The 26,033-nt window shown below is 38.2% G+C and overlaps 1 protein-coding gene across 2 annotated transcripts; it reads right to left on the bottom strand.

Moving 5' to 3' along the window:
• Nucleotides 1-242: 242 nt before the first annotated feature.
• Nucleotides 243-25,519, bottom strand: wdr33 (WD repeat domain 33). Of its 2 annotated transcripts, XM_026946217.3 has the most exons (23): nt 25,324-25,519; nt 16,637-16,862; nt 16,381-16,449; nt 16,194-16,298; nt 15,674-15,769; nt 15,424-15,575; nt 12,965-13,062; nt 7,160-7,286; nt 6,265-6,419; nt 6,097-6,175; nt 5,873-5,983; nt 5,438-5,532; nt 4,848-4,934; nt 4,485-4,624; nt 4,114-4,263; nt 3,172-3,891; nt 3,047-3,095; nt 2,682-2,901; nt 2,271-2,345; nt 1,974-2,125; nt 1,781-1,882; nt 1,412-1,609; nt 243-1,039 (listed from the first exon to the last, which is right to left on the bottom strand). In XM_026946217.3, the coding sequence occupies exons 2-23, from the start codon at nt 16,838-16,840 to the stop codon at nt 930-932; spliced, it is 3,294 nt and encodes a 1,097-aa protein (XP_026802018.1). In that variant the 5' UTR covers nt 16,841-16,862; nt 25,324-25,519; the 3' UTR covers nt 243-929. The 2 variants fall into 2 exon arrangements, with proteins under 2 accessions (XP_026802018.1, XP_026802019.1); XM_026946218.3 differs by lacking the exon at nt 1,781-1,882 and having other exon boundaries at nt 25,324-25,518.
• Between the last annotated feature and the right edge of the window lie 514 nt (nt 25,520-26,033).

Below are 26,033 nucleotides of genomic sequence, written 5' to 3' on the forward strand. Positions count from 1 at the left end.
GCTACCCATGGGCCAGATGAGATCACTTATATCCTGTCCTTTTAGATGACTAGATTTAATGAGTAACTGGGTAAAATTATTTACGCATTTACTAATTATTCGCATTTACTAATAAATGCAATAAATGCAAATATTTTTTCAAATATTGACAATACAGTAATAGAAACTTGTGTTCAAATTATTAGTGAAAATAGATTGGGGATATAATGTGCAAAATTTGAAAGAAAGGAAATGACAACTGATTTGATATAAATCTTGCACAAACTTCTATTGCCATCTCATACAAAAATGCACAAAACAATATGACAACCTTTTGACAAACTGTACATGTTGAAACAAAGTCAGCAGCCTGAGGAGTCAGCTGCTCATGTTACAGAATCACTTTTTCTATTATTATTTTACATAAAATTAAACGCCTGGACGTGCCAAGTTTCAGAGTCCGTCCCTTATTTCAGTCGCTGGATTGGAAGTGTGCACATGGTGCATTTTTGAAGCTTTAACAGGAGCTGGAAAGCTTCGAGCCAGTCCAGTGAACATCCACATTGAGTGAGATCAGAACTGAGTGAGAAACAGACTCTATAGTGCACCGTGGAGTATTTGGGGAAAGATCGTTCAAAAATCCCCAAAATGAAGTGAAAGGTGTGAGCTAGTCTTTCATATCTGTGATGTACGTGTGTCCAAGTTTCAAATTCAGGTCAGCATGAGCAATTATTAGCTGAAAAATGCTCAGTCACAGCATACAGGCCTCAACCAGGCTCATGTTCCTATGAGCAGCATGAAGAGCTGAGCCACTACAACCTCAGGACAAACTGGAGAAAATGCGCAAATGGGCATCAATGAGCCGGAGCTGATGGAGCAGATTTGTGGCTCCTTTGGTCCTTTTTTCAATCCACAGTGTCCAGCCTGCTGTCTTAAGGGTGTAGCTCCTCCTACCGTCCCCGGCCTCCTCTCATTCCACGGCCACCGCGAACCCATCCTCCTCTACCGCCCCTGGATGGAGGAGGACCGTAACCGACGTCATCACGTGATGGAGGCCGACCTGAACAGAGAAAGTGTTACTCTCTAACTCGGGGGTTCTCAAACATTTTGTTAATGGTTTATATAAGTTAATATAGCAAAGCATGAAGAGAGAGAGATAGACTAGAAGTGTTTTCAAACATGCGTGTAAAATATAAAATGTAAGCAAATATAAATTAAAGAGTTTTGTTTAAATAAACACGAGATTTCAGTTGCAACATTCAGGCTACTTGCTTTCAGACTAAAACAAATCCGGAGTGGTGAGGCCAGATGCGACATGATAATTTGGCTTTGATGCTAAATTTGTGTAGGTGTACTTTAACTGAGCGTACTAGATTATTTTTTTATTGGTCCCCTCTAGTTTGTGGTATCTATGTAACCTCTGGTGTCTTACCTGCCCCTCGGTCATCAGGTCCAGCTCCGGGTGAGTCCATGTCTCCGGTGCCAGGGCCGTCGTGCCAGGGACGTTTGCGAGGTGGAAGTGAGGCCATGTCCATGCCCTGTAGAGAAGAAGATCGCTCTCTACTGACTGCAGACGGGCTGTCGTGCATGCCATGGTCACCTCTCTGGCTGTCCCGATAACCCTCATGACCTGAACACACACACACACACACAGCACAGTGTCACCATTATACACTTCCTTTCTACAGTGTGGGAAATTCAACAATTCAACTTCATGTTCAGCTTCACATTGACACTATCTGCCTACACCCTCCCACCCCAAAGCTTCTTTTTTGGTTTGTTTGTTTTACAGTGGTTCTACCTGAGTCTCGCCCTCCCTCCCAACCCTCTTGGTTTCTTCCTCCTTCGTAGTGAGCCGCAAACTCATCAGGAGTTGGCAGAAGCCCCTTTCTTCCTACACCACCTATGAGATATGACATGTTCAAACTCATGCTGATTGGACGGATTCTCAGTGCGTGTGTGTGGCTGAAAGGATGACGTGATGCGAGTCAAACCTCCACGCGGTGGTCCTCCACGTGGCCTCCCTCTCCCTCCATTCCCCCAGCCCTGGCCCATCTCGTCCTGAGAATCAAAGCTCTCGTCTCCTCCGTACTCATCCTGGTAACCTCCTCGGCCTCCACGTCCGCTCATTCCACCTCTCCTGAAACTAAAAAAGTAAAAAAATTCCAGAGCTCATTACAGCACGTTTTCTGCCCATACTTCAGCGATTATGATTCTCAATAAACAGCACATAGAGGCAGTATTGTGTATGAATGTATTTATAATCTGTAATTACATTGTATTGTACTTACGAATCGTCTGAATGTGGTGGTCGCCTCGGCCTCTGCTCGTACCCATCCCCTGCACCCTCATATCCATCATCAAACCTGTAGAGACACAGTACAGTCAGCAACTCTGCTGATCTAACTCTCAGCTAGACATTATGAAAAATAACATACCGCAATATACCTTTTAATATACCTCAATGAATTATAGATTCCCAGATTCCGAAAAGGAATACTGTTATGAGTGTTTTAATTTGTTATTTTGTAAATTATTTGACACTGTAGGCCTTTTTACTCTTCTGGTCAAAAACCAGAAGTGCTGTTTTATCAAACAACCTTCAGCCTCACAAATATTTAGCTATAACTACAAGCTCAGTTGTACATCAGTCACTCACCTATCCTTAAATGTCCCTAAAATAGCTTTATTGAATGACACACCTTTCGTAGTCATCGTCGTGAGAAGGGAACCTCTCCTGGTTTTCCCACTGCCCTCCAGAACCTCCTCGGTGGCCCCTGGGATCTCCGTGAAAGTCCTGTCCCGGTCTCCTCCAGCCCTCTTGGTACCCTCCGTCCTCCGCCCAGTACTGAGAACCTCCGTCCGAGCCCTGGTGCTCAGGTGGAGGCCCCATGTGGTGGTTCGGAGGCCCTCGAGGTCCGTCTATATATAGTTACACAAACACAGAGACGAGACAAATAGAATACATTAAAAAAAACAAGGAATTACGATCAGACATCTGATTTTTATTTGATTTTTCTTCCTGGTGTTCTACTATGATGAAATTAAAGTGGTTTCTCAAGCCTACCTTTGGCACCAGGACCATGCATCATTGACTGTGGGCCAGAATTCTGTCCCTAGAAAGTAGACAGAGATTAAAGCCCGGACTCGTAAATCAAAACAAATGTAATTCAGTTAAGGTCCACTTTTTACCTGGTTGAACTGTCCTCTGTTTCCCTCGCCCATGTGTGGCGGCTTGCCCTGCTGCATATACGGAGGAGGTCCTTGCATGTTACCCGGTGGCCCCTGCATATTGTTTGGAGGCCCGTGCATTCCTCCAGGAGGAGGCCCCATTCCGTGCATGTTGCCCATGCCGTGATTTCTGGGTGGAGGCCCCATCATTCCTCCTGGCGGAGGCCCCTGTGCACCTATCATGTTTCCATGAGGTGCTGGTCCGCGCATGTCCTGATGCATCATGCCTCCCTGGGGTGGCCCTTGACCCCGAGGTGGAGGTCCCATCATGCCTCCTGTAGGTGGTCCTGAAGGCATCGGACCTGGTGGAGGACCTTGCATGCCCCTAGGCCCTGGTGGCATGCCGTGAGGCCCCATATTCCTGTGAGGTCCAGGGTGGCGGGGAGGTCCGTGGAGATCTGGAGGTCCCATCATGCCCTGCGGAGGAGGACCCTGGTGAGGCAAAGGCCCTGGAGGTCCCATCTGACCTGGGGGGATATAAGGGCCGGGCATGCCACCTTGTCCCATCGGAGGCCCCATGTTGGGAGGCATCTGCTGGGGCGGCATTGACTGAGGGAAGCCCTGTGGAGGCGGTGCCATGGGGCCTCCTTGCCCAGGGAAGGATGGCATGTTGCCTGGCTGGCCTCCAGGAGGTGGCATGCTCTGATCCTGGAGTTGGGCCATTCGCTCAATCTTCAGTTGCTGTAGATGAAAATGCACGTTATTTAATTCAATTTTATTTGACACGATCACAGAGCAGCTTTACGGAAATTCAGATGCAGATTTAGATCTACAGGAGGGGCGACAGTGGCGAAGAAAAATCCCCCGAGATGACATAAAGAAGAAACCTGATAGTGGGATTATAAATCATTACAGTATACAGGTATAGAAGAGTAAAGACAAACATTATATATTTTAGCGCACCTCTAACAGCATGGGGTTTGTGTACTGCAGTGCAGCCATCTCCTGCTCAATCTCAGCCTGAGTCTTCTTCTTTCCATCCACCTTCTCATCCTTTCTCTCCTTGGGTGGCTCTCCTGGAACCATAGTTGGCACCTTGTTCTCTGCCCAGGCCTAAACAAGGAAAGAGTAGTGATTAGATACCATAGAATATGGTTTAAACATGTAACATGTCATTAAACATGAGTTCATACAAATTCTTTAAAGCCTTTTAAATCTTATCACAGAAGATTGACTGTGGATTTCTATATTAAAATTTTCTAGTAAAAAATAAAGGCATAAATAACATTAATGCTTTTTTTTTTTTTTTTTTTTTTTTTTTTTTTTAAACTTACTTGCTGGAACTGAGCAGGAATTGGTTTTGCGTAGGGAACCTTCTTTGTTGGTGGTTTCTTCTGGTCCTTTTGCATCACCTCATCCATTCCCCAGTCCAGCCCTGGGATGCTCATCTCAGCCTCCGGTACTGTCTCTTTACCTGATGATTAATATGAGCAATGCATTAATATGGGTTTTATTTCAGAGTCAATTTCCAGGAGAAAGTATCACAAAAAATCCTCATTTGACAAATTTTCTGATGAACTATACTCAGTACTTATCACACTTTCATCGTAGTATCCATTACCCATTCTTTTAACTTATGGGTTCAGTCTACTATTTACAGCAGGATATTAAATTTGTTATGTGTGAGGGGTCCTCACTGGTTTGTTCCTGTTCCATGGCTGCTTTCAGCTGCTCCGGGATCCCCATCCCAGGAATGGTGGCCAGATTGTTGGGCTCCATGTCATCTAGGAGGCAGAACATGACACTCAGAAAAAACCAAGAGAGACATTCTTGATTTACTACCCCACAGTTTAAGGGTTGCATGACTATTCATTTTTACTATTTGTCTTTTCCAAATTAAAAAAAAAAAGATTCAGGACAATGCGATTATTATTATGGCAATTAAATATTAATAAAACAACAACAAAGACTGTGTCAATTCACTCTTCAATTAACAGTCATATACAGGCTTTGATTTACATTTTAAGCTTTGATGCTTTTCAGGCTACACATTTAATGACAAAAATAAATAAATCGGTGCAATAAATGTGCCAAATAATAAATCTGTGTATCATATTACTCTACTTGTACTAATTCTTAAAATCCAAGATGTGGCAGCTCAGCTGAAATAACTGATTCTGGAACGGAGAGCGCACAGCGTGGAAGCTCATGTCCATCACCAGAGCCCTCTATATTGCTCAATAGTCCATGCAACTACAGTTACTATATGTGATCCACAATCACTCACCATATTCGACTCCGTCCTCCGACATTCCTGGTAGGAGATTCAGGTTGTAGCGGTCGCGCATCTTGTCTCCTGGTCGATTTCGGGTCCAGAATTTGCTAAAGGTGATAAAATGCATCAGATGAATATTTAAACTTGATTTTTTTGCCACACAATTCTTCATCTCAAGATCCTTATCCTCCGAGTTACCTTGGCCCTGATACACAGATTAAGTTTATTTTCCTATTACCACATATCACCAGTAGGTGTTTATTTAGCCATGACTGCATTCTTTGATACAAGTCTCTATATAATTACCCTTAATTATAAACCAGCTTTGGGTGTTATTTATAGTCAGTTTGTTCAGCACAGTTATTCTGGGTGATCCTGATGCTGCACCTGTTCATTGTTCTGTGTTATGAGCATGTTTATACTACATATATAGTTTAAAATACATACCTGGTGTGGTCATTAGACCCCGAGCACAAAATGTGGCCAAGAGGATGCCAGGCTAAGCTCCAGATCATACCCTCATGGGCCATCTCCATACCACCCACCTCCTTCTCCACCCTGTCAACGACACATTTTAAAGATTACTGTTATTCACAGCATGTTAGGTTCTGTAACAAGCTGTGTAATTAATTGCTGTGAATGAAATGTGTGTGTAAGCAAGCAGCTCATACCCTGCATTCCAGAAGAGCAGAGATCCATCAGAGCCTCCACTCGCAAAAAGACCCTCATGGATTGGGTGCCAGGCAACAGCTACAACCAAACACCATGAACAGCGTCAGATAACACACAAACACAACACAGTGTACATAAGCATAAACCCAGCGTTTCTCAGTTTCTACCTGTAGCTTCCTTTTTGTGTCCCCTGAACACCTGCAGCTCTTCTTTCAGGTTGCGAATGTCGAACAGTTTGCATAAATGGTCACGCGATGCCGTCAGCAGCCAGTTACCGTTCAGGTTCCACTTCACTTCCATCACCGTGTTTTTATGGGCATGTCTGAGACACAAGATCATCATCTCAGGTTTTATCAAAAGTTGAGGCTTGCTCAAAGACCCAACCTGTGGCAGCTTGGACATGCTGGGATTTGAACTCACAACCTTCTGATTAGTACCCAAAATACTAAATCACTACTTCCCCCATCCATCTGTTCTAAGCAGAACCTTAATTTTTACCTATGAAACTCACAGGAATTTATTGTTTAAAAAAAAAGGGGGGGGGTGTTATACCTGGATTAAAAAAGTGACAAAGGATATAGGCACCAGAGAATATGGCATAAAATATTACAAAAAATTAGTGAGATGCTATTTTGTTATATTAGGAGATATTCTAATATTCTAAATGGTGTGCTTGATTGACAACCCACTATCGAAGACTCAGGATTGCTCTCTCTCAAGCAGAACTAAACCCAATGATGTAAAGCTGGACTGAACTAATTTATTAACTTACCCAATTATACAGTAGGCCATATTTACTAGGTTAGGTTTCGCTTACTAGTTTACTCAATCTCTCACGCAGTTTTGATAAAAGTTATGATAGTGGACAACTTCATAGAGGTATTTACATCAAATCACTTCTATAAATCCGTTCCACTTCCTCAACATTAAAACACTTTGAATTTGCACCCAGTCCTGCAATTTGATTAACCCTTAGTATTATAGAGTCAAATAAGTTTCAGGTCCGGTGCTGTGTAACAGATTAATGTTTCTGGCTAAAACGGCTCCCAGTAACAAACTCACAATGTTGCCAGACTCTGGCCAGTTTTTGGATCCCAGAACTTGATAGGCTGCTGGCTGTCTTTGCTGCCTGAGACCACCAGGCCTTTGGTGGGATGCCAGTCGACACACTTAACGTCTGCGCCGTGACCTGGAAAGCAAGGAATACAAACGAGTTAGACACATGAATATTACTCCATTAAACAGCACATCCTACATGCATGTTCAGGGTATCGATTCTACAGTATAGTGGCATTAGTGGAAGTGGCTGGTTAGGTGTGTGTGAGTGTGATTGTGATTGACAGAGAATGTAGATAATGAGCAAACACTAATGTCTAATGCTATGGGCTACAATGACAAATAGAACACCATGAAAATTAAAATTAGCTTCGAAATCTGAGTAAGACCAACTCTGAGTACAAGCTGTGAAATAAAATACATCGCACACCTATATTTTGATAACCTTTATATTAAGGCTGCAGCTGTCCTCAAAACTCTTACTGCAGAATAATGTTCAAAAATTTAAATAATGACACCTTCAAAAACCTTGCTGTTGCTTCATCCATTATTGTAATATATATATATATATTGAAATATGCTCATAAGTAGAAATGGCACCAATGCGATATCCAGCATCAGCACCGTGTGGGGGGGAAAAATACAACCTGATTCTGTGCAAAATCTAGCCTCAAATATTATGAACTACTTCTACCGCATAATAATATCCACCAAAGATTCCATAACAGCTAGTAACAGTTTTGGTTTAAAATATAGCTGTGGTTTGTGGTAAGGCAAGGTTATGGATCCTGTACGGTAGTAAAGTGTTTGGATATTTAGGGTCATTTTAAAAGGCTATCTTAAGTGAAATGCTTAAAAAAAAAAAAAAAAAATCGGATCCTCCAAGTTTCAGTATTGATATCAGGAAGGAAAGAGTAGTATTGTGTCATCTCATACTTGGAGTTTCCAGCATAGTGTGATATTTCACATGAGTGTGCCTTCCAGTGTGCCAGCACGCTGCGGAAGTATTTCACCAGGGCAGGGGAAGCCAAATAAGCTAAATCATAAAATTACAAAGGGCCAAGAGTCAATTATACCTTAATCTGAAACCAACCCACTTTCCTGAAGGCCAAATTTTACTATTAGTAAAAGTTAGTGACTATTAGCTAAAGGAATCGAGCATTAGTAACCCAGTAACCTCATCATATTAATAAACACACAATGTTCCATTATTTAAACCCTTACACGGAACTGGTTAAACTGATTCCACGAAGCAACAAATACTAAAATAAAAACATACAGCCAGTTTGCTTTTATTAAAAAACTAGGTAACAACTTCAGTAAACCAACAGCATTCTGGGGAATAATATACACCTACAGAATTCTGTAGAGCAATACAATTTTGTGGAATTATGTAGACCAATAGACTTCTGTCAGATTATGTGAATCAACAGAATTGTGAATGAATACAATTCTGTGCACCAGCAGAATTGTGTAAACCAAAACAAGTCAGTAAACCATTAGAAATCCCTAGACTTCTGTAAATAAAAAAAAAAAAAAAAAGAAGCAAAACTGTAAATCAGCAGAATGTTTTAAAATCTAAAACAAGAACACATTCATGTCATGCATTTGTTTGAATGTCAGTAATATTTAAACTTGTTTAAAAGTTTGTAATTACTGAGTAGTAATATCTGTAAATCACTCCTTCTGACTGAGAAGGACTGTGTGTGTTTGTGTGTATGGATGATGAGATGGTAATGATGTGTACCAAAACGGTAAAAGAGCACAAAGCCTGTACCATTGGCTTGCTTCCTCATGTTGGACATCAGTTAAAGGTTAGACATGAAGACACCAACTAAGGGAATATCTTACGGAAGAAAAAGTGTTTATCTGTCTAGTGTGGTTCCAGACAATCTCCACCAAGGTGCATTAAAGCTGTTCCAGCATTGGGGTTTAAGGGAAAGTTCAATACAGGAGCCATGTTACTTAGTAAGCGTATTAGAAAAGAGCAGCTGGCGCGCTAAGCGTACTAACAGACATAAAATTGGTGATGATGGATTATTCTAGATTCATTTAACTCAATTTTCTTTAAATTTAATTGTAGCCTAGTCTCCCCTGTTGCATTAAACTACTACTCTGGTGTGGTGAAAGAGAACATATGCTCCCTTAGAATTTGTTTATGATGTTGTAATGCATTTGCAAGTTAGCAAAACACTGTAAATCAGTCAGTGATGTCAGGAGTGAAATCCCAGCTCTCTTACAAAAGAGATTGTGTTTTACACAAAATGTCAAGTCCAATGAGACGCATCAAGCCCAAGAAACTGATATTCATGATATTCCAATGAATTGCAGTTTGACAGTCAAAATAAACGAGATCATTTTTATATCAACTTTAACAAAAGCTCCGTTTCTATGCGGCCTATCTATCAGTATTGCTTAGATGACAATGTCACAAAAATAATATATATGATATGATCATCAGGTGGCGTCATCAATGACCGCTGTGTGTTAAAATGACACGTGTCCAAATTTTTGTCTCTTTTTTGCTCCTCTTGTCCTTTAAGCAGATTTAGGGAACACAGTTTATATACAGTGGACAATACTCAGCACAAAGCTCAGATTTTAACCCAAAGTCTCATCAGTAACATGGCTACAATCATTTAAATAATTTTAAATACGCAATAAATAATATGTTAAGAGCTGTAAGCACACTAACATACCATCAAATCCCCAGCAATGACAGCTTTATTTAATTAATAAGTGGGAACAACATCGGTGTCAAACTGCAGACTACACTAAAACACAGGAATATTAAAATTATAATTAAATATAAATAAACAAACAAATAAAATTTACTGAAACAATGCTTTTTTTTTTTTTTTTTTTTTTTAAGACAAGTCAAATGTGCACAAGCACTTTCAATGACTTTGAGGTCTTTAATTTGATTCTGATGATTTCTTTCCACTACAGAAAAAAAAAAAAACAATTAGAAATGTTTATTGAATTAACTGAATAAACAGAATCCACAGCTTTATTATTGTTCACTTCCTTACTGTTGTACCAAATTTTGAGCCCAAACCTTCACCCAGCTCATATTTTAACTCTATTTCAGTTTCATATACGCCTGAACATAACACATGCCTATCATTACGTCTACAAAACACTGCTATAACCAACAGGTCCAGTGTTATTATTGTGGACAATTCAAAATGATGGTTTATTTCAGAGGAAATTGCGTGAGTTGGCAAAATTCAGCTTCAGGGAACCGCATTTATTTTATTTTTAGTGCGTTTTATAGTTTAATGACAGCGTAAAAAATACAAGACAGAACTGTCACTCCGACTCAGTAATGCGTTTACAAATGGAAGTTACATAAGAGCAAGTTGCTATTAAGGAAACTGTAGATTATCTTTAAGAACCATATTACAATGACCCGTAATAAGAAGTTGGGCAGCTGGAATGATGTGTAGGTAAGTGGGTGATTTGCGGGACATGGTGCAGTTATGGTATGTTATATCGCTTAGATCAGACATATCCAAACTTTTCCCCATGAGGTCTAGTTCAGTTTTTCTGAGACCAAGTCATCCCATTTGCCAGGGCTTTTACTGGCTATTGACTGATGAATAAAATAAAACTGCATGAAAAATTATCAATACAATATATATTATTTATAAAGCTTTAACACTTTAATGTGGTAAAGTGTTTAATCTATTTTGATCAAAATTTTCATTCTTGGTCAAAACATGCTGTTTTTGACCATTTTTGGTGAATTCAAAACATTCATTTAGCTTGACAGAAAGCAAGTGTGCCACATCAGGGGATCTTTTGAGCACCGCAAGCACAGGCAAAAACATTACTAGCATGGAAGAGAGGAAAGGGCTGGGGTTCCACAGTGTCTATTAATATCGTAGCGTTCAAAACACCTATGCAAATGTTGACTGGCCTATCTGCCTTTTTTTTTTTATTATTATTATTGTTATGAATAATAAAAAACTTGATGGCAGTGGTGACAACAGGGATGCCTATGTCTAGTCCTTCTTGTTACTAATTTGTTGCTTCATATACCCTTAAAATATACTTCAAACAGCAAGGACACTATTGAAAAAACTATTTCAGACAATTGACCTTGCTGTGACCTTGACCATGTTTGGATCAATTCCAATATTTATTCAGCTGGTTATAATGATAATTCCATATAACGCCTACAAATCTTCAACCACTCTTTCTTGAGATACTGGCAGACGTACGGACAAATGGACAGAAAACAATTTAAAAAAACAGCTCTTTTGATGTATTTTGAATCATTTTCCAGCATCTTCCACCATTAAAATGCAATACGCTTAATGCGTTAAGATTGGAATGTCTGATAGCCTTTTAAATGTTTATTTTTGGTATTTTCCACTTCCCCCCCATGCAATTCCTGCGTGCCTCAGACTGGCAAATCCATTTAACAAGAAAAACTGTCAAAATACAAAGAGGATTTAAAACCACCAACGAGAACTTCAAGACAATCTGCTCTGTGAAAGAAATCAAAATGATTTTAATCATTCATAAAAATATGAATAATGTTAAATAAAAGAATAATGTTACCTATGCAAAACAAAACAAAAAAAAAATGACACACTGAATGTAGCGGGCATCCAATATGATAAACATCCGAGGATTTCTGTGTGATTTAGTGCTGTTTGTACCATAAATACACCATTTGAGTCGTATTTATTTGCTGTCTGATTCAATTAAATTGTGGCTTTCCACAAACGTCAATAGCTGCTATAAAGTCTCCTGGACGTTCCACAACATTAAATATAACTATAAATGGATAAAAAGTTGTCAGTCATTAATAAATAAGAAAAATAACACTGTTGGCAAATTGTTGCGGTAGAAGAATAAAACACGTTCAGACATGCTGTTACTGGAAAATAATCACACCACCCCGTTGTTGATTATTTTCCTATAACAGCACGCTCCCAGGAGTTTTATTTACGATATGACAGGCCTACAGATGGCTAACTTGAAATGAAAATTTTCACCAAAAAAAGTAAGACCAATACTGATGTAAGAGAGTCGCGTCATTTTTAAAATCAAAGATGAACGAGTCTGCTTTTTGTGTTAGCTTTCAGTGGACAAGGAAACCACAGTTTTTATTTGAAAGAAAATGGTAAAAGATGTATAAATATAAAATTTATTATATACATCTCCCTTCCTCTCCACTCTTCCTGCCCAGTTCTCACTCTGCTCTTTTCTGCCTCTTTTCATTGCATACAAAAAAAAAAAAAAATATATATATATATATTGTTGCATATATATATATATATATATATATATATATATATATATATATATATATATATATATATATATATATATATATATTATTCATTCCTCTTTGATCACCATTCCTCTTAAATGTATCTTTTTAGGGCTTATGTTTGTCTAAAAGAATAAATAAAATAAATAAATAAAAAATATACCAAAAAAAAAAAAAAAAAAAAAAAGCAGGTAGTGGTATATCTGCAACTTTTCCCCCACATCTGAGACACATTGAAAGCAGAAAAGATGTTCAGGAAGGTCACTGATTTCACTTATAATACTGTGGAATAAAAAAATCTTTAGCACATTTACAGAAGCATCACTTTATGAAGCCACCATTAAGCATACTGAGAGATGATGAGGTGCAGAAATGTGTGAATGGAGTGCAGATTTGATTTTGTAAACACAGATATATATAGTCCCCATTTGAGTGTGTTGCCCTTTCCCTTTTTTTTTTTTTTTTTATTATTTTTTTAATCTCCTGACAAAGTGTTTGTGTCTTCAGGTCGGTCATAAACGTACCTCTTAGAATTCTTTCTTCGTGGCAGCGCAGAAAGTCCCAGATGCGCACAGTTCCATCATCAGAGCAAGTGGCAAATTTATTATCCGTAGGAGAGAAACTGAAGACATAGCAGGAAAAGAATCAATAATGAAGGATAACAAAGCAGCTCTTTGTGGGAGAGAGACACTCCCTGGTTTCTGGACGAGGGGTTTCTATAGTAAGTGTGTCCCAATTACACCGTCTGTGAATTAGACTTTAGATCTGATTCTCGTTCAAGCAGCATACTAGAACAGCAAGACGCTACAACACTACATCCTCAACAACACATCCATCTGCAATGGAAACTGAGGCCCTGTTCCAAATCCACAACAACTACAGCATTAAGGAAGCAGAGGAACCAAAAACACCCCACTGAAAGCTCTTTAGTATGCCACTGCTTGGTTGTGTTCTCTTTATGTGCTGCAGCATGTAGGGATTAGTTTTTGGTTACCCGGTGACGATGCGAAGGAGCTCAACAGACACCCTTACGACTCTTCTTCTGTCGTTACCAAAATTTTTGTTTGATCAAGGCAAAACCAAAAGCCTGTCGCTCTCGTCCTTAGCAGCACTGCTGAAGCATGAGCTAATTCTAGATACTAGAGGATTTTTCTTGCTAGCGCACCACCATATGCCCAAGGGCAAACTTCCAACAGAGAACACGCAACCAAGCAATAGGTAATACAGGGACTGCCGAAGTGCGAACGTCAGTGGATGGGACGGCTAGTTTTTTCCCCTAGATACGCGCCAGGCAACAGTAATACAACAGAAAACAGCGAGGCAACTGTCTGGTGTGATCACTACTTAATAATATTGACCAAAAGACCACAATCCCGCCTTCATGCTTTCTGTTGGCTCGCAAACCGAGGCTGATGAATTCGCACATCAAACTTAACCCCGATAAAGTTGGCGTGAAGTGAATGTAAGCACTACCAGATGCAAATGTGCGTATTTCACGCAACACGCCCTTTCCCCTTCAGTGAATCTGCTTTTACACTCAAGTAAATTTCAACTGCTTTTTCAAATTTGGCCTGAACATTGCTTTATCTGGAAAAAACACATGAAAGTGCAGTTTTCAGGCGTCGTCAGTGTAGCAAGGGCCAAAAATCACGAATGCAACGGCTATACCGTAGACGTCGAGCCCTCTGGGATTGTTATAAATAGCAATTAATGTATGCAGGAAACACATCATCAGATAGCGTAAATGCCAAAAGAGAATGGATTAGACGACGGTACTCCTCACTAGTGAGAGGATTTCCTATTTTAGTATGGTTTAAATGTAAATGTCTGGTTGCTCTGCATCCTTTTGCTTTACACTCAGTCCACTTTAGTAGGCTGCTGTTCTGATATTAAAAATAAATCCATAATCGTGAATCTATTCTATAATCACACTCCAGACAAACACTAGTCCTGAGCAAAAGTAAACATTAGTTCCTCCAAAAAACAAAACAAAACAAAACAAAAAACCTGGTTGTGGTTCACAACAGTGTTCAAACTTAATATTTAACAAACTGTGTGACTTGCACGGGAACTTCTGTCCACCAGATAAAGATCAGAAAGCAAGCAAAGTTTTCCCACTGCTCATCCATTAAAGGCTGAAAATGCACAAAGCAAAAATGACACAATGGCCTTTTACTTTCCCGTCCTTGTTTAACTTCATGTGTGTGGAATGACACCAACAAGGGACATTGGACATTTTTAAACATGTGGCTTATTACTCTTGAAACCCAAGAGTGAGAACGTAAGGGGGGAAAACCCATAATAACCAGCTTTATTTGATCTTTTTCTTTGGATGTGACCTGAGAGTGAAAATGGAGTAGGAGCAGTGAGAGGTCACGCCGTGTTGCAAGCTTTACAAATGATAATAGTTCCCTGATGAGAGTGGGATCATCTTCATCGGCATGGAAATTTGTCATCTTTATTCTAATAATCTTTATTATTTTAATCTTTATTTAAAAATCCAGAATTAAATCTTTATTCAAAACTAAATAAAGGTCATGGTGAGCATGGCACATGGCGATGGCCGACATTCCCGGTTAATGCTGCGGTGTGAAATGGACCGTGTACTGTGAGTGCACGTCAGTACCATAAACCCTCCACAATAACCACTTTGTCCCTGTGTGTCTCACCGTGTCTAGTCTGTGGTTGGAATAACCTTAGCATATAGATAAATGTGAATTCTTTATTTAAAATGTGGAAAAATAGGAAAAACCTTTTCTGTACATTGTGATTATGTATAGAAAAATCCAGGATACATAACTTATGAGCCACAGGTGACAAATCAATGCAGTGTTGCAACAGCACACACATACACGTGTCAGTAATCAAGGACATCAACATCGAGCAGCACAGGGAGAAGTATATAAGGACGGAGGACGCCGAGGGGCGCCTCCTACACACGCTTCTTGGGTTAACTACAGAAAAGGGTAGATTGGGTATAGACCTGGCCTCTCTAATCGCCTCCTTGTGCGCCTGGAACATCTTGACGTTGTTCATGTTGGACTGCCAGTACTTCACGTAGCCGCCGTGGTCGGCGGTCAGCATCCACATGTCGTTGTGAGACCACGTCATTGCTCGCACCGGGCTGTCGTGAGCCTGTAAGAAGGTAACGTCAGCGTCAGTAACTGCTACACATTACTCAATCTTGTGTCAGATTATTAAGAGTGATTTGCACTACTTATAGGATGACTCACCTGTAAAATAGTCTCAAAGTTAAATGTAAGGCCGTTCCACAACGTGAACTCCCCACTCGAGGCCCCGGTTACGAGTCGCCTGCCTTCAGGGGTCCACTATGTATTTATAAACAAGATAAGAAGGAAAGAAGGAACAGAAAGGCACAGCGATGAGAGCGGCAACTTATATATATATAAAAATTCATTTACAAAGCACTAATATTCCAACACATGAAAATAACCGAAAGTCATATCCTACATTATCATGCCATTTACTGCACTTAGAATTAGGGCTGCAATGATGCGACGTATCACTTCATTTCGTTTGATACGAGGTTCTCGATTGACACATTCAACACTCTGCATAATAAAGTCAGTTCTTCACCATAAAATACCGCTCATATTACGTAACGCATAATAAACATTCAAACCTAATCAAGCCCACACTCCATCCACTGAAAATCGAACCTCCACTTTATCTCAAATCAGAAGAAGCTACAGGAGAGTTAGTTTTTAAACGCAGGCACTGAAACAAACTTACCCGTACTACAAACACTGGGCATTTCACTTTATTGGTGGATGTTCTGACGAACTTTGTGGTGACGGCGTTCATGGGGTTATTAAGCATACCGACGGGAGGGACAAGCTGTAGACACACAAACAGAGATGGTAAGAAAAACAGCCTGATATTCCAAAAGCCTGAAAACAAGCCATATCAAACCACTCACATCATTAAAGCAACCTGCATCCGGTTGGATAGCACGCAAATCTCGATGATCCCGCTGCCACAAACGATTCTGTCGGGGAAAAAGTAAACGTAATTTGAATTAAATGTGCATTCTGTAAGATTTGTCAATTTTTTCAAATCAAGATTGCATCTCATCTCAAGTTCTAAATATGTTCCAGGTTATCTGTACAAGTAAGAAATAAAGAAAACTGACCATTGCACCTTTAAAAGAGTAACCGTTGGAGTTTTGATGTTACCTCGAGGTATCTGATGACGGACGGGTTGTAGTCGATTGTTTTGCGGTTTACTGCTTTCCTCATGCGCTTGCCGTCGAAGGTGAGCTGCTGCATGGCCTGCTGCTGCGCAAAGTCCGGCCTCTTGTAGAAGAGCTGCCGAGGCGCCTGGTGCTGGAACCGAGGCATGTGGAAAAACCGCGGCGGGGAGCCGATGTCAGTCGCCATGATGGTGCACCTTCAGCTACACCTGTGGACGAGTGAGAATGATCAGCTGCTTGGCCGTAATCAATATTCTGTCTTTATATAACAATCAATACTTTCCAACCAATCCAGTTTTTGTGTTTACAAAACATGTCATGGGTGACAGGATCATGTATTTTATTCATTAACTTGTTTTAATAATTGACAGATATTTTCTCTTTAAATCTAACATCTGAAATTGCAAAGTCACACTATTGGGGATGCAGAATTTCATCTTTTCTCTCCAACACGTCAGATACAATTAATCTATCACATGCTTATATCAATAACAAAAATGATAACAGCAATAAGGATTAAAATTTATATTCAAGGTTTATTGTTATGAAAAACTTGAGTTTTGTAAAATTTGCAGTTAGGGTTGAAGACATGAAGAATATTTTTTTTTAGCCCATTTTGAAGACAGCATTAGATCTCGGAGATCTAATGCTGTGTTCGACTAAATCTTGTAACTCAGAATTGTCATCTTCCAACTAGGAGAGAGAGGAGAAAAAAAAAAAAAAAACTAAAGAAAACAGCACCTCAAATTTGGAATTCCTACCCTGAAAGTCAGCAAGAGATGTCAAATCATAAATCTACTCACAGAATAAACAGTTTTAAATGAGTTTGCGTTAGATCAATAAAACATATTAAACAGACATTAAATCGCTTACTAAATCTGTAACACTGACAATACAGTTTGCTGTTTGGAGAAGGAAAATCCCTCATCAGTTAGCTTGCTAGATTTTTGCTAACAAAAGACAATGATTGTGAGTTTCGACTTCCACTTCAGAGTTACGCTGAATGCAGCGCAAGTACACAACACTGACATCCTCACAATAAATTACTCCTCTCTTTACAACTTACTGCTGTACAAGACCAGTGTTAGACCTCAGCATCATACATGATCTTAAAGAAATCAACAGAAAATGACAAATCTGCTACAAACATAAATGTACCACACAGTTTATGATCGTAAAGCAGGAAATCAACACGCAGAGTCTCTCAGATATCAATATCAATGTGAATTTGTGCTTTTATAACACAAATGATGAAGCTTCTGCACAATAAAACAACACAATCATTTGGTCAACTTCATACACTGTGCTTTAAAATATGAGGTGGTGCTTGAGTATGAGTTTTGAAACAATTAGGATTGCATGAAATGGAAAAAAAATAGCATCCACTGCACATCTGCTACACATTTTATAGAAATATGTTATGAAAAAGAAAAACAAAATGAACTTGACATCTCAATGCTGTGACCTAAAAAAAAATTACATGGAACTTTTTAGATTAATCTGAGTGCTAAAGGAATAATACTAAAAATTGTAGTTTGTTCAAACACTCATGAAACGTTAACACTGTAATAAAAAATTAAATAATATGTCCTGGTGCTGGTCCAGTAATAAGATTAAAGTTGAAAATCACTACACAGTTGCATACACCTCTGCACATTACATTATCAGAGCACAAAAACCTACGTTTAGGTAGCAACACACATCATTTAATCTAGGATGCATTAAGTTAGGACCATGACAAAAAGGGAAAACACTGCATCTGACATTCGATTCATCATCATCACACAAAGGCAAAATGCTTTTTTTTCCTCCCCCTCTCACTCCCTGTGAAATGTGATATTCAATATTTATGATTATTCTAATACAGTCCACCAGCAACACTAGTAATACAATAGACCCTTATTATCGTCCATAAGAGCTCTATTTATGTAATATTATATAAAAATGCATTATATATGAAATGTACAACTAAATATTACTCTTAAATACGCTAAATGTGAAATATGGTATAACAAAAGAATAGAGAATAGAGTTTCCCCCCAAAGATATCTACAATTCCAGGCTTATGTGTAGATCTTCTATAATGTTAGCAAAGTGATTTACATGTAACGTTCTGGGAATTTTCTCTTGCTGTTTACTATCCAGTTCAATTTAGGGATAAACTTTTATATCATTTCTAACATCTATAGGTATGATAATTATCCATCAATGTGACTATAACCTTTGTTTCATATTTAATCTAAGCTTCAGTGTGAAACGTCTGAGAGCCGCTACTGATTTCCATTTTCATTCCTCACAATTTACACATGCAAACACAGGCTATGAGTGATGAACAGAACTGTGTACAAAACTGACAAGAGCAAAATTCATGCAAATTAACAGCAAGATATCAAAGAGCAAATTTTAAAACAACGTGTAGACAGATTATTAGGCAGAACTCCCAGAATAAGTATATTTTGTGTCTGGGATTGTCATTTTTTGAACAATGTAAAGACCACCAGCAGGTTTCCTGTCAAACAAGAACAAGCTCTCTATTGGATTAACAAATGTTTCCATCCAGTAAGCATTTCTGAACACAAGTGTACCTTCTTACATGTTCCCAAACCCCCTAACCATCAACCGATGACTCTTTAGAGCCATGGATAACAACTACATTTACTAGCTTAATAAATTACACTTATATCAGTCTATATTAATAGAGCTAGTTAATTAACATGTATACATTTTGGCTTAGTTGATGCTGACAGCTAGCTCACATAACATTAATGCATTTTCCTAGAAACTCTTATACTTGATATACGACTTTTTGTTTTTGTTAGTGCAGGCTAGACTAAAAGTTGTATTTTCTAAATGTGAATGTGTTCCTGAGCAACCAAAACGCTCTGTATTGGAGAGAAACACTGGAGCATTCAGATGGACAGGTGGGTTGAGGTGAATTTATGCTTTTCACCCCTGCTACAATCACGCATTTTCAGAAAACATTGCATTCAACACTACAGAATAATGCGCGACGGCTGAAGGATTCAATTATTCAGTTAAGGAACCTGGTAAAGCTACTGCGGTTTCAAAATCCTGTAGCGTTATGTAAGTGAGATCATTATGACACCAGGCAATAAAGGTTACTTCCTCATCACACTACACCGTTTCAACTCTTCTGACAGCAGTGCAGCTGCAAATCAGGTTTACGCTAACGCGCTCGTTCTAATACCTCATCATTTCTACAGTAGCGGATCATTCACGGGGACGTGTGGGGGACACGCCACATAAACAGATTGATAAAGAAAAGAGAGGCTGATGAGAGAACAACTGTTTGCAGCTGCTGTAATGTAAGTGATAACAGGAACTAACATTACATGAACATTACATGTAACTATAAAGTTAAAAATAATAACTGTAGCTGTTGACCTGCTGCTGTGGTAAAAGAGGAATGAAACACTTCAGGATATGCTGTTATTAGAAAATAATCTTCAGGGTGGCAACAGTAAGTCATTGCACCGCCCCATCATTGATTATTTTCCTAGAACAGCACATTCTGAAGTGACTTATTCCTTAAATAGGGCATGTTACATGCTCTCCGTCAGTTCAGAGGGTCCCTGTAAACTGCTGTTTTTCTGCTTTATGCACATTTCAGTGAGCTCAGAGATCTGAATCGGCTGGTTTGGGCTTAATTAGGTGTCCCTGCAATTACAACTGTGCAGAACAAATGATTACTCTCACATGGCAAAATAGGAAATTTCAATACAGAATGGAAAACATTAATAGCAGATATGCAAACTTGGATAAGCAATTTAAAAATAAATAAATAAATAAAAAGGCTAGCAGTGACAGATCACTGAGAATCTCAGAGATATGCTTCTTAAAAGCTCACATTCTGAGTGTAGATAGCAGAAAATACACAATTAGTTTTATTTGGGGAAAAATACGAAGGGTAAATGCTACTTTTTGGATCATGCTGACAAATTTACACAAAAGCAAAGAAAAACATTGTTACTAGAGCCTACCAATTCTAGAGATGAAGATCATTGTGTTGCTGGTTTTAAATTGAACATTATCTGATGTTAGTTAAGGTAAATATCCGTGTACAGAGAAGCTCACAATGTAATACAGCTGTTTGATGCAGTGAAAATCTTTATGCCTAATCTGAAGGACGCAGTAAAAATGTTTCCCTTTTGAAAGTAACTGTGCATATTGACTACTTCAGTACACAAATCGTAGCTTTAAAATTTCCTGAATTTATATGAAACTTCCACTTTTCCATTGTTATCCTGGAGCAAACCTCTGTGGTAAATAACACAGTACAGGGATTCCCAAAGTAGGGATCGCTTGATTTACAAATGGGGTCGAGAGAGAAAGTCACAATCTCCTTTAGCGTCATTCATTCATTTTGCAAACGAATATTAGAAATATCAGATTTTGTGGGCTAATATTTTGAAATGTTACTGGGAGTCACATTCAGACAAGCCGTGTTTAAATGAACAGTGTACGCGTTATTTTAGCCCTTTTCATTCTGACACTCTGCACTAGCATAGTTCAGCAATAAAACTGGACAAATTTCCCCATCCATCTACGTACCTTAAACTAACTAGCTCTGTGTCTCAAATTGCGTACTTCTGTACCATTCTAGAAAGTTAATGAGCACAAACACTACAAGTTTTCTATATGTAGTGTATTAATTTAAAAAACACTCCTCGCCTTCAAACCTACAGAAGTTCTTCTGGATTTTGTAGATTAGTAAATATTTTTGAATGTAAAATCAGAAGTTGTTTTAGATTTGAGTCGCAGATCATGACAACAATCAGGACGACAGCGGAAACTTTTAAAGACACACCGAGCTTAACATTAACATTACTGTGCGTACAATCACCAAACATTTTCTAGTTCGACTTGTAAACCTGATGAACGGCAATGTTTTGGCCCCGCTGTGCCGTCTAGAGAATGTCGCTTTAAAATCTGCTCACTTTACCTCAGGCCATATTACCACCCTGACATGGATTATTTTCCTATTACACCACAACACTTCCTGCTAGACTGGTAAATCTGTGCAAGGAATATTCCTTTGGTTTTTAGTCACTTATGTTTCACACACGTATGTTACAGTAGGCCTATATTATAAATATGAAATGGAGGGGGGGTGTCAAGGTCGCAGGAAGTTTTAATGTTAATATTAATGTTTTAATTTGGCCAGAAACTTTGGGGAAAGTCATAGAGGCACAGTGTAATATAATCATCCACACACCAGGAAATAATCCAGCCAAGTGAGCATTCTTTCAATGTCAACAGTTTTTTTTTTTTTTTTTTTTTTTTGCATACCATGGGTTTAAATAAAACAAATATATTTTTAAAAATTACACTGAATATGCTTAAAAGATTACAGTTATACCTTATAAAGTTCACAGTTTAGGACTGCAACTCCAAAAAAAAAAAAAATTTTTTTAATATCCTTTTTTTTTTTTTTTTTTAAATCATGGCTGTAACAGAGTGCAGAACCCAACACCCGTCATTTATTTTAACTAATATATGAAAAAAAAATCCTTTATTCAATATAATCAAAACTGAGTGAATTAGCCTTTCTAATGAACATTTCATATAAACCTGAGAAATTAATCTGATCCCACAAGCCATAAAACTTTCAGGGAAAGAAAACGATCATCATCATCATCATCATGTGAATATATACAGCACATCAAGACAAACCTGATTAAATTCACACTGCATTATAAAAACATTTCAACTCATTTCTTTCTGCATGCAAGTGGCAAACATTTGAACACACTGGAAAGAGAAATATAAACAAACACTGATGCTGGTTTGAGGTCCAGCGTTAATCAGAAACTAACAGCTCCCCTCGTGTCCAGGGTTAATGGTACATTCTGACTTCTTTGGTGCATTGAATGAAAAGCTAGGCCTATTTTTTTTTTTTTTTTAAAACAAAAGAAACTTCTAACCACATGGGAAACTCCACAGGTCTTCATGAGTCAGTGAATAATTTCAATTCTTTCTAAACAGGACATGCATGTAGCACTAATACACTCATCGCTGAGGAATAATTTGAAAAAGATTTTTTTCACACTGAAATTTTTAGTTAAATGTCAGATTCCTTCACTGTTAATTATATTTGTTTTAAATGGTTGGATTGCAGACAGTGCTAGCCTCTGAGCTATTAAAGGAAAAATCCACTCTGGAAAATGTGCATATTCATCATTATATTTAAAACGTGATCTTTAACTGCGAACAAGATTTACTTTTCACGCTGGTTAACAGTTTTCTACATTACCCACAATGCCGACTGACTGCCTGCTGATAGCGGTGCCGTGGGATTTATGCTGCGCTCACGATCAAGTGGGAATTGTGAAGTTTCTGATTTCCCAGTACGATAGATTCGTTTGAACGGCTCTCTAATTTGTAATTCCTACTTGGGAGTTTTTCGACAGCTCAGACTTCTCCGAGCCGCAATTCCGTGACGCCACTTCAAAATGGCGGCGTGCTCATAACAGTGAAAAGTGCAAACAGGAAATAACAGGATGATTTAAGGATTTTAAGTGGCCTTTTAATTCGCTTTCTGCTAGCTTTTTTTTTTTAATCAAGCTGCTCTTTCATGTAATTTTCCGTGCTATTAACAGGGAATTATCACATCTACGTTAAAAATAAATTACGCCCTAACCAAATGACACTTTAATTCCAGTTTTTGTAGACAGATTATAGCTTGTATTCTTACTATTTCAGACTTTAGATGTCTGAGTTCATGTGAACTGTCTAACGCGAGAAGTCTGAAATTCCGAACTGAAAAATTCCGAGTTCCCAGTTGTCATGAACACAGCATTATTCCTGGCTTTATATCTACCTAAAGAGCGTGATGCAGCGGTGCTTTAGTCCTTCACTCAGTCCAGCTCTCTCACCTCCTCATTTGTACACAGATCAACTTCTAAACCTTCAAATTATAGCTGCATTGCATTCTGGGATTTTGACTCCAGCATTTGCATCAACGTCTCCACTTCATCTACGGTGAATTTCTCATTAACGAGACACTGATAAAAAAGCGTCAATCAAAATGGCGAGTAAAGAAAAGAAGCTCTGTAGGAGTGAACAGTGAAACCTGACAGTCTTCCCTTGTGTTCGAGATCTCGGTTTTTCTCTCCTAATAAACACGAGTGTAACTGTGTAAACAATAATAATGTCCGATAACTTATCACTGGAATAACAAACTACAGCATCAACTAACAAATTAACACCAGGAATCACTAAACACATCGCAAATATTTCAGTTTAAACACATTTCATGTGTTTGAGTGGAGTTTTCCTTCAAGCCTGTGCTTGTATCTAACTAAAGGTGCAAAAATGTGCTAAAAAATATCTGTATTATTGGTACAGTTCCAGGTGTGTATCACTAAAAAGACTTTAAAAAAAAAAAAAAAGTGGATCATCTGAATAATTGGGAGATTTATCAGGGATAAATCAGGTGTGTGTATGCTTCTGTAGATATTTATTTGCTTGGTTAGTTTAAGCTAAAACATAAATGAGTCCCTATTTTAAAAAAATACACTATATGAAGCAAACAAAGACATTTACACATTATTACACACGACATTTCAGATTCAGTCTTATACTAGAGGTGAGATTAAAAATCTCTCTCTGACTAGCCTCCCATTTACTTCAAGTCTGAATCAGATCATTAGCAAGACAGCAAACTAGCCTGGTAACTTGAATACAACACCACAATGTTAATAATTTGACCATAAAGTTAGACCTCTCTGGATGTACATTTCTATTTTCTTTCATTCTTTTTAAAAAACAACTCCTTGCTAGCTAAAATGGATAGTTAGCATAACTTTAACGGTTAAGAGTTAGCAAAAAAAAAATCTTCCAGCTAGATTACTTACACAACACACACACTGCTATCTAATTCATGTTAGCTAACTATATAAAGGTTTCTGAAGTTTTTTCTTTTATTAATTGGCGTTATAAATAACCGAATTATACCTAAATGTAGTTACTTGCTAATAAAAGGTGCATGCTAGCTAGCATCACGGGCAAAGTAACGACGTTTTTGACAGGATTAAGTCACTTTACTCACAAAATTAGACTGTATTTTTGTTGTAGAGCAACTTAACGCGATGTTATAAGGAGTTATATATTCCGAGATATTTATAATAATTAATTATGGAGTTTTATAAACACGTCTCTCGGTGGAATTTTTCAAATCCGCGGCGGATTTGCCAGAGATTAGCATGTAATATTTGAAATGTTTTAATACTCAGTTATTAGTATTTTTGCATAAGTAGGTTTGCATTACTTAGCGTTTGTGCTAAACATTTAAGTATATAATGTATATAACTATAAAATATCTAAAAACTGGGTTTTGTTGGAGAAACTCTAGCAACACACACACACACACAATGGTAGCTAGCTAATGGTCGCTAACTTAGCTCGCTAAATCTCCCAACTCTCAACAAACCCTAAGAACAAACCCTTATTCCTACATTTCTACAGTGAAATTTAGCACAAGTACTGCTTTATTTGTTGTCAAATAAAATGCGTTAAAAACAGACACTGTTTATTCCTTAAACGCTGGTCCCGCTTTCCTCTCACACAGCGTGTGTAAATGTTTAAATGGCGCCCCGGTCACAGACATGTTTGCTCTTTGTTTTTTCCGTCATATTCTTGAGAACTCACCGCAAAAATATCCAGTGCTGACTGAGTCTATAAAGCTATTTTTATTCACGACTCTTCTGTATTCTCTTAACGAAAATACAATACCAAAAACGTCCCCAGCGTGCAATCAGATTGTCAACATGCACCGCAAATCACTCGCGGCCGCCATCTTCGAGGCCTTTTTTTTCCCCCTTTCCTCCCCCCACCTCAGTCTTCGTCTTGTTGCTCGGGGTTTACGTGATGGCGTCATTACGCAAACAGCGTGCCAGGAGCGTCAGGGCGGTTTGAGTTGACGCGATGACGTCATTACGCAGTCACGTTTCATTCATTTTTTTTTCTTTAAAAACTACTTTAAAACTAAAAACGTGTCTTACACACAAAACTGAAGCTTTCATAGACATATCACTTACACTGCAAATATAATAAATATAATCATAAAGTATAAATGTAAATATAATAACAATTAATTGTAACAAAATGAAATTAATTAATTAAAAAAACAATTTAAAAAAACTATATCAAGCTCCAAAAAAAAAAAAAAAAAAAAAAAAAATTCGTTTCATTTTTCTTACAGGATTGGATCAAATTAATTATATTTGTCACCACTATCTGATCAACCATTTTTCCTGGGTATCAGATCAGTGCCATCTGCAGTAAATATTATATATGTAAGTGTATAATTTTCACAATAATCCTCAAATTTAAACTTTTTTAATTACATTAAAAAAAAA

This window comes from Pangasianodon hypophthalmus, chromosome 21 (assembly GCF_027358585.1).
Source record: "Pangasianodon hypophthalmus isolate fPanHyp1 chromosome 21, fPanHyp1.pri, whole genome shotgun sequence".
In the NCBI taxonomy this organism is placed as follows: Eukaryota; Metazoa; Chordata; class Actinopteri; order Siluriformes; family Pangasiidae; genus Pangasianodon; species Pangasianodon hypophthalmus.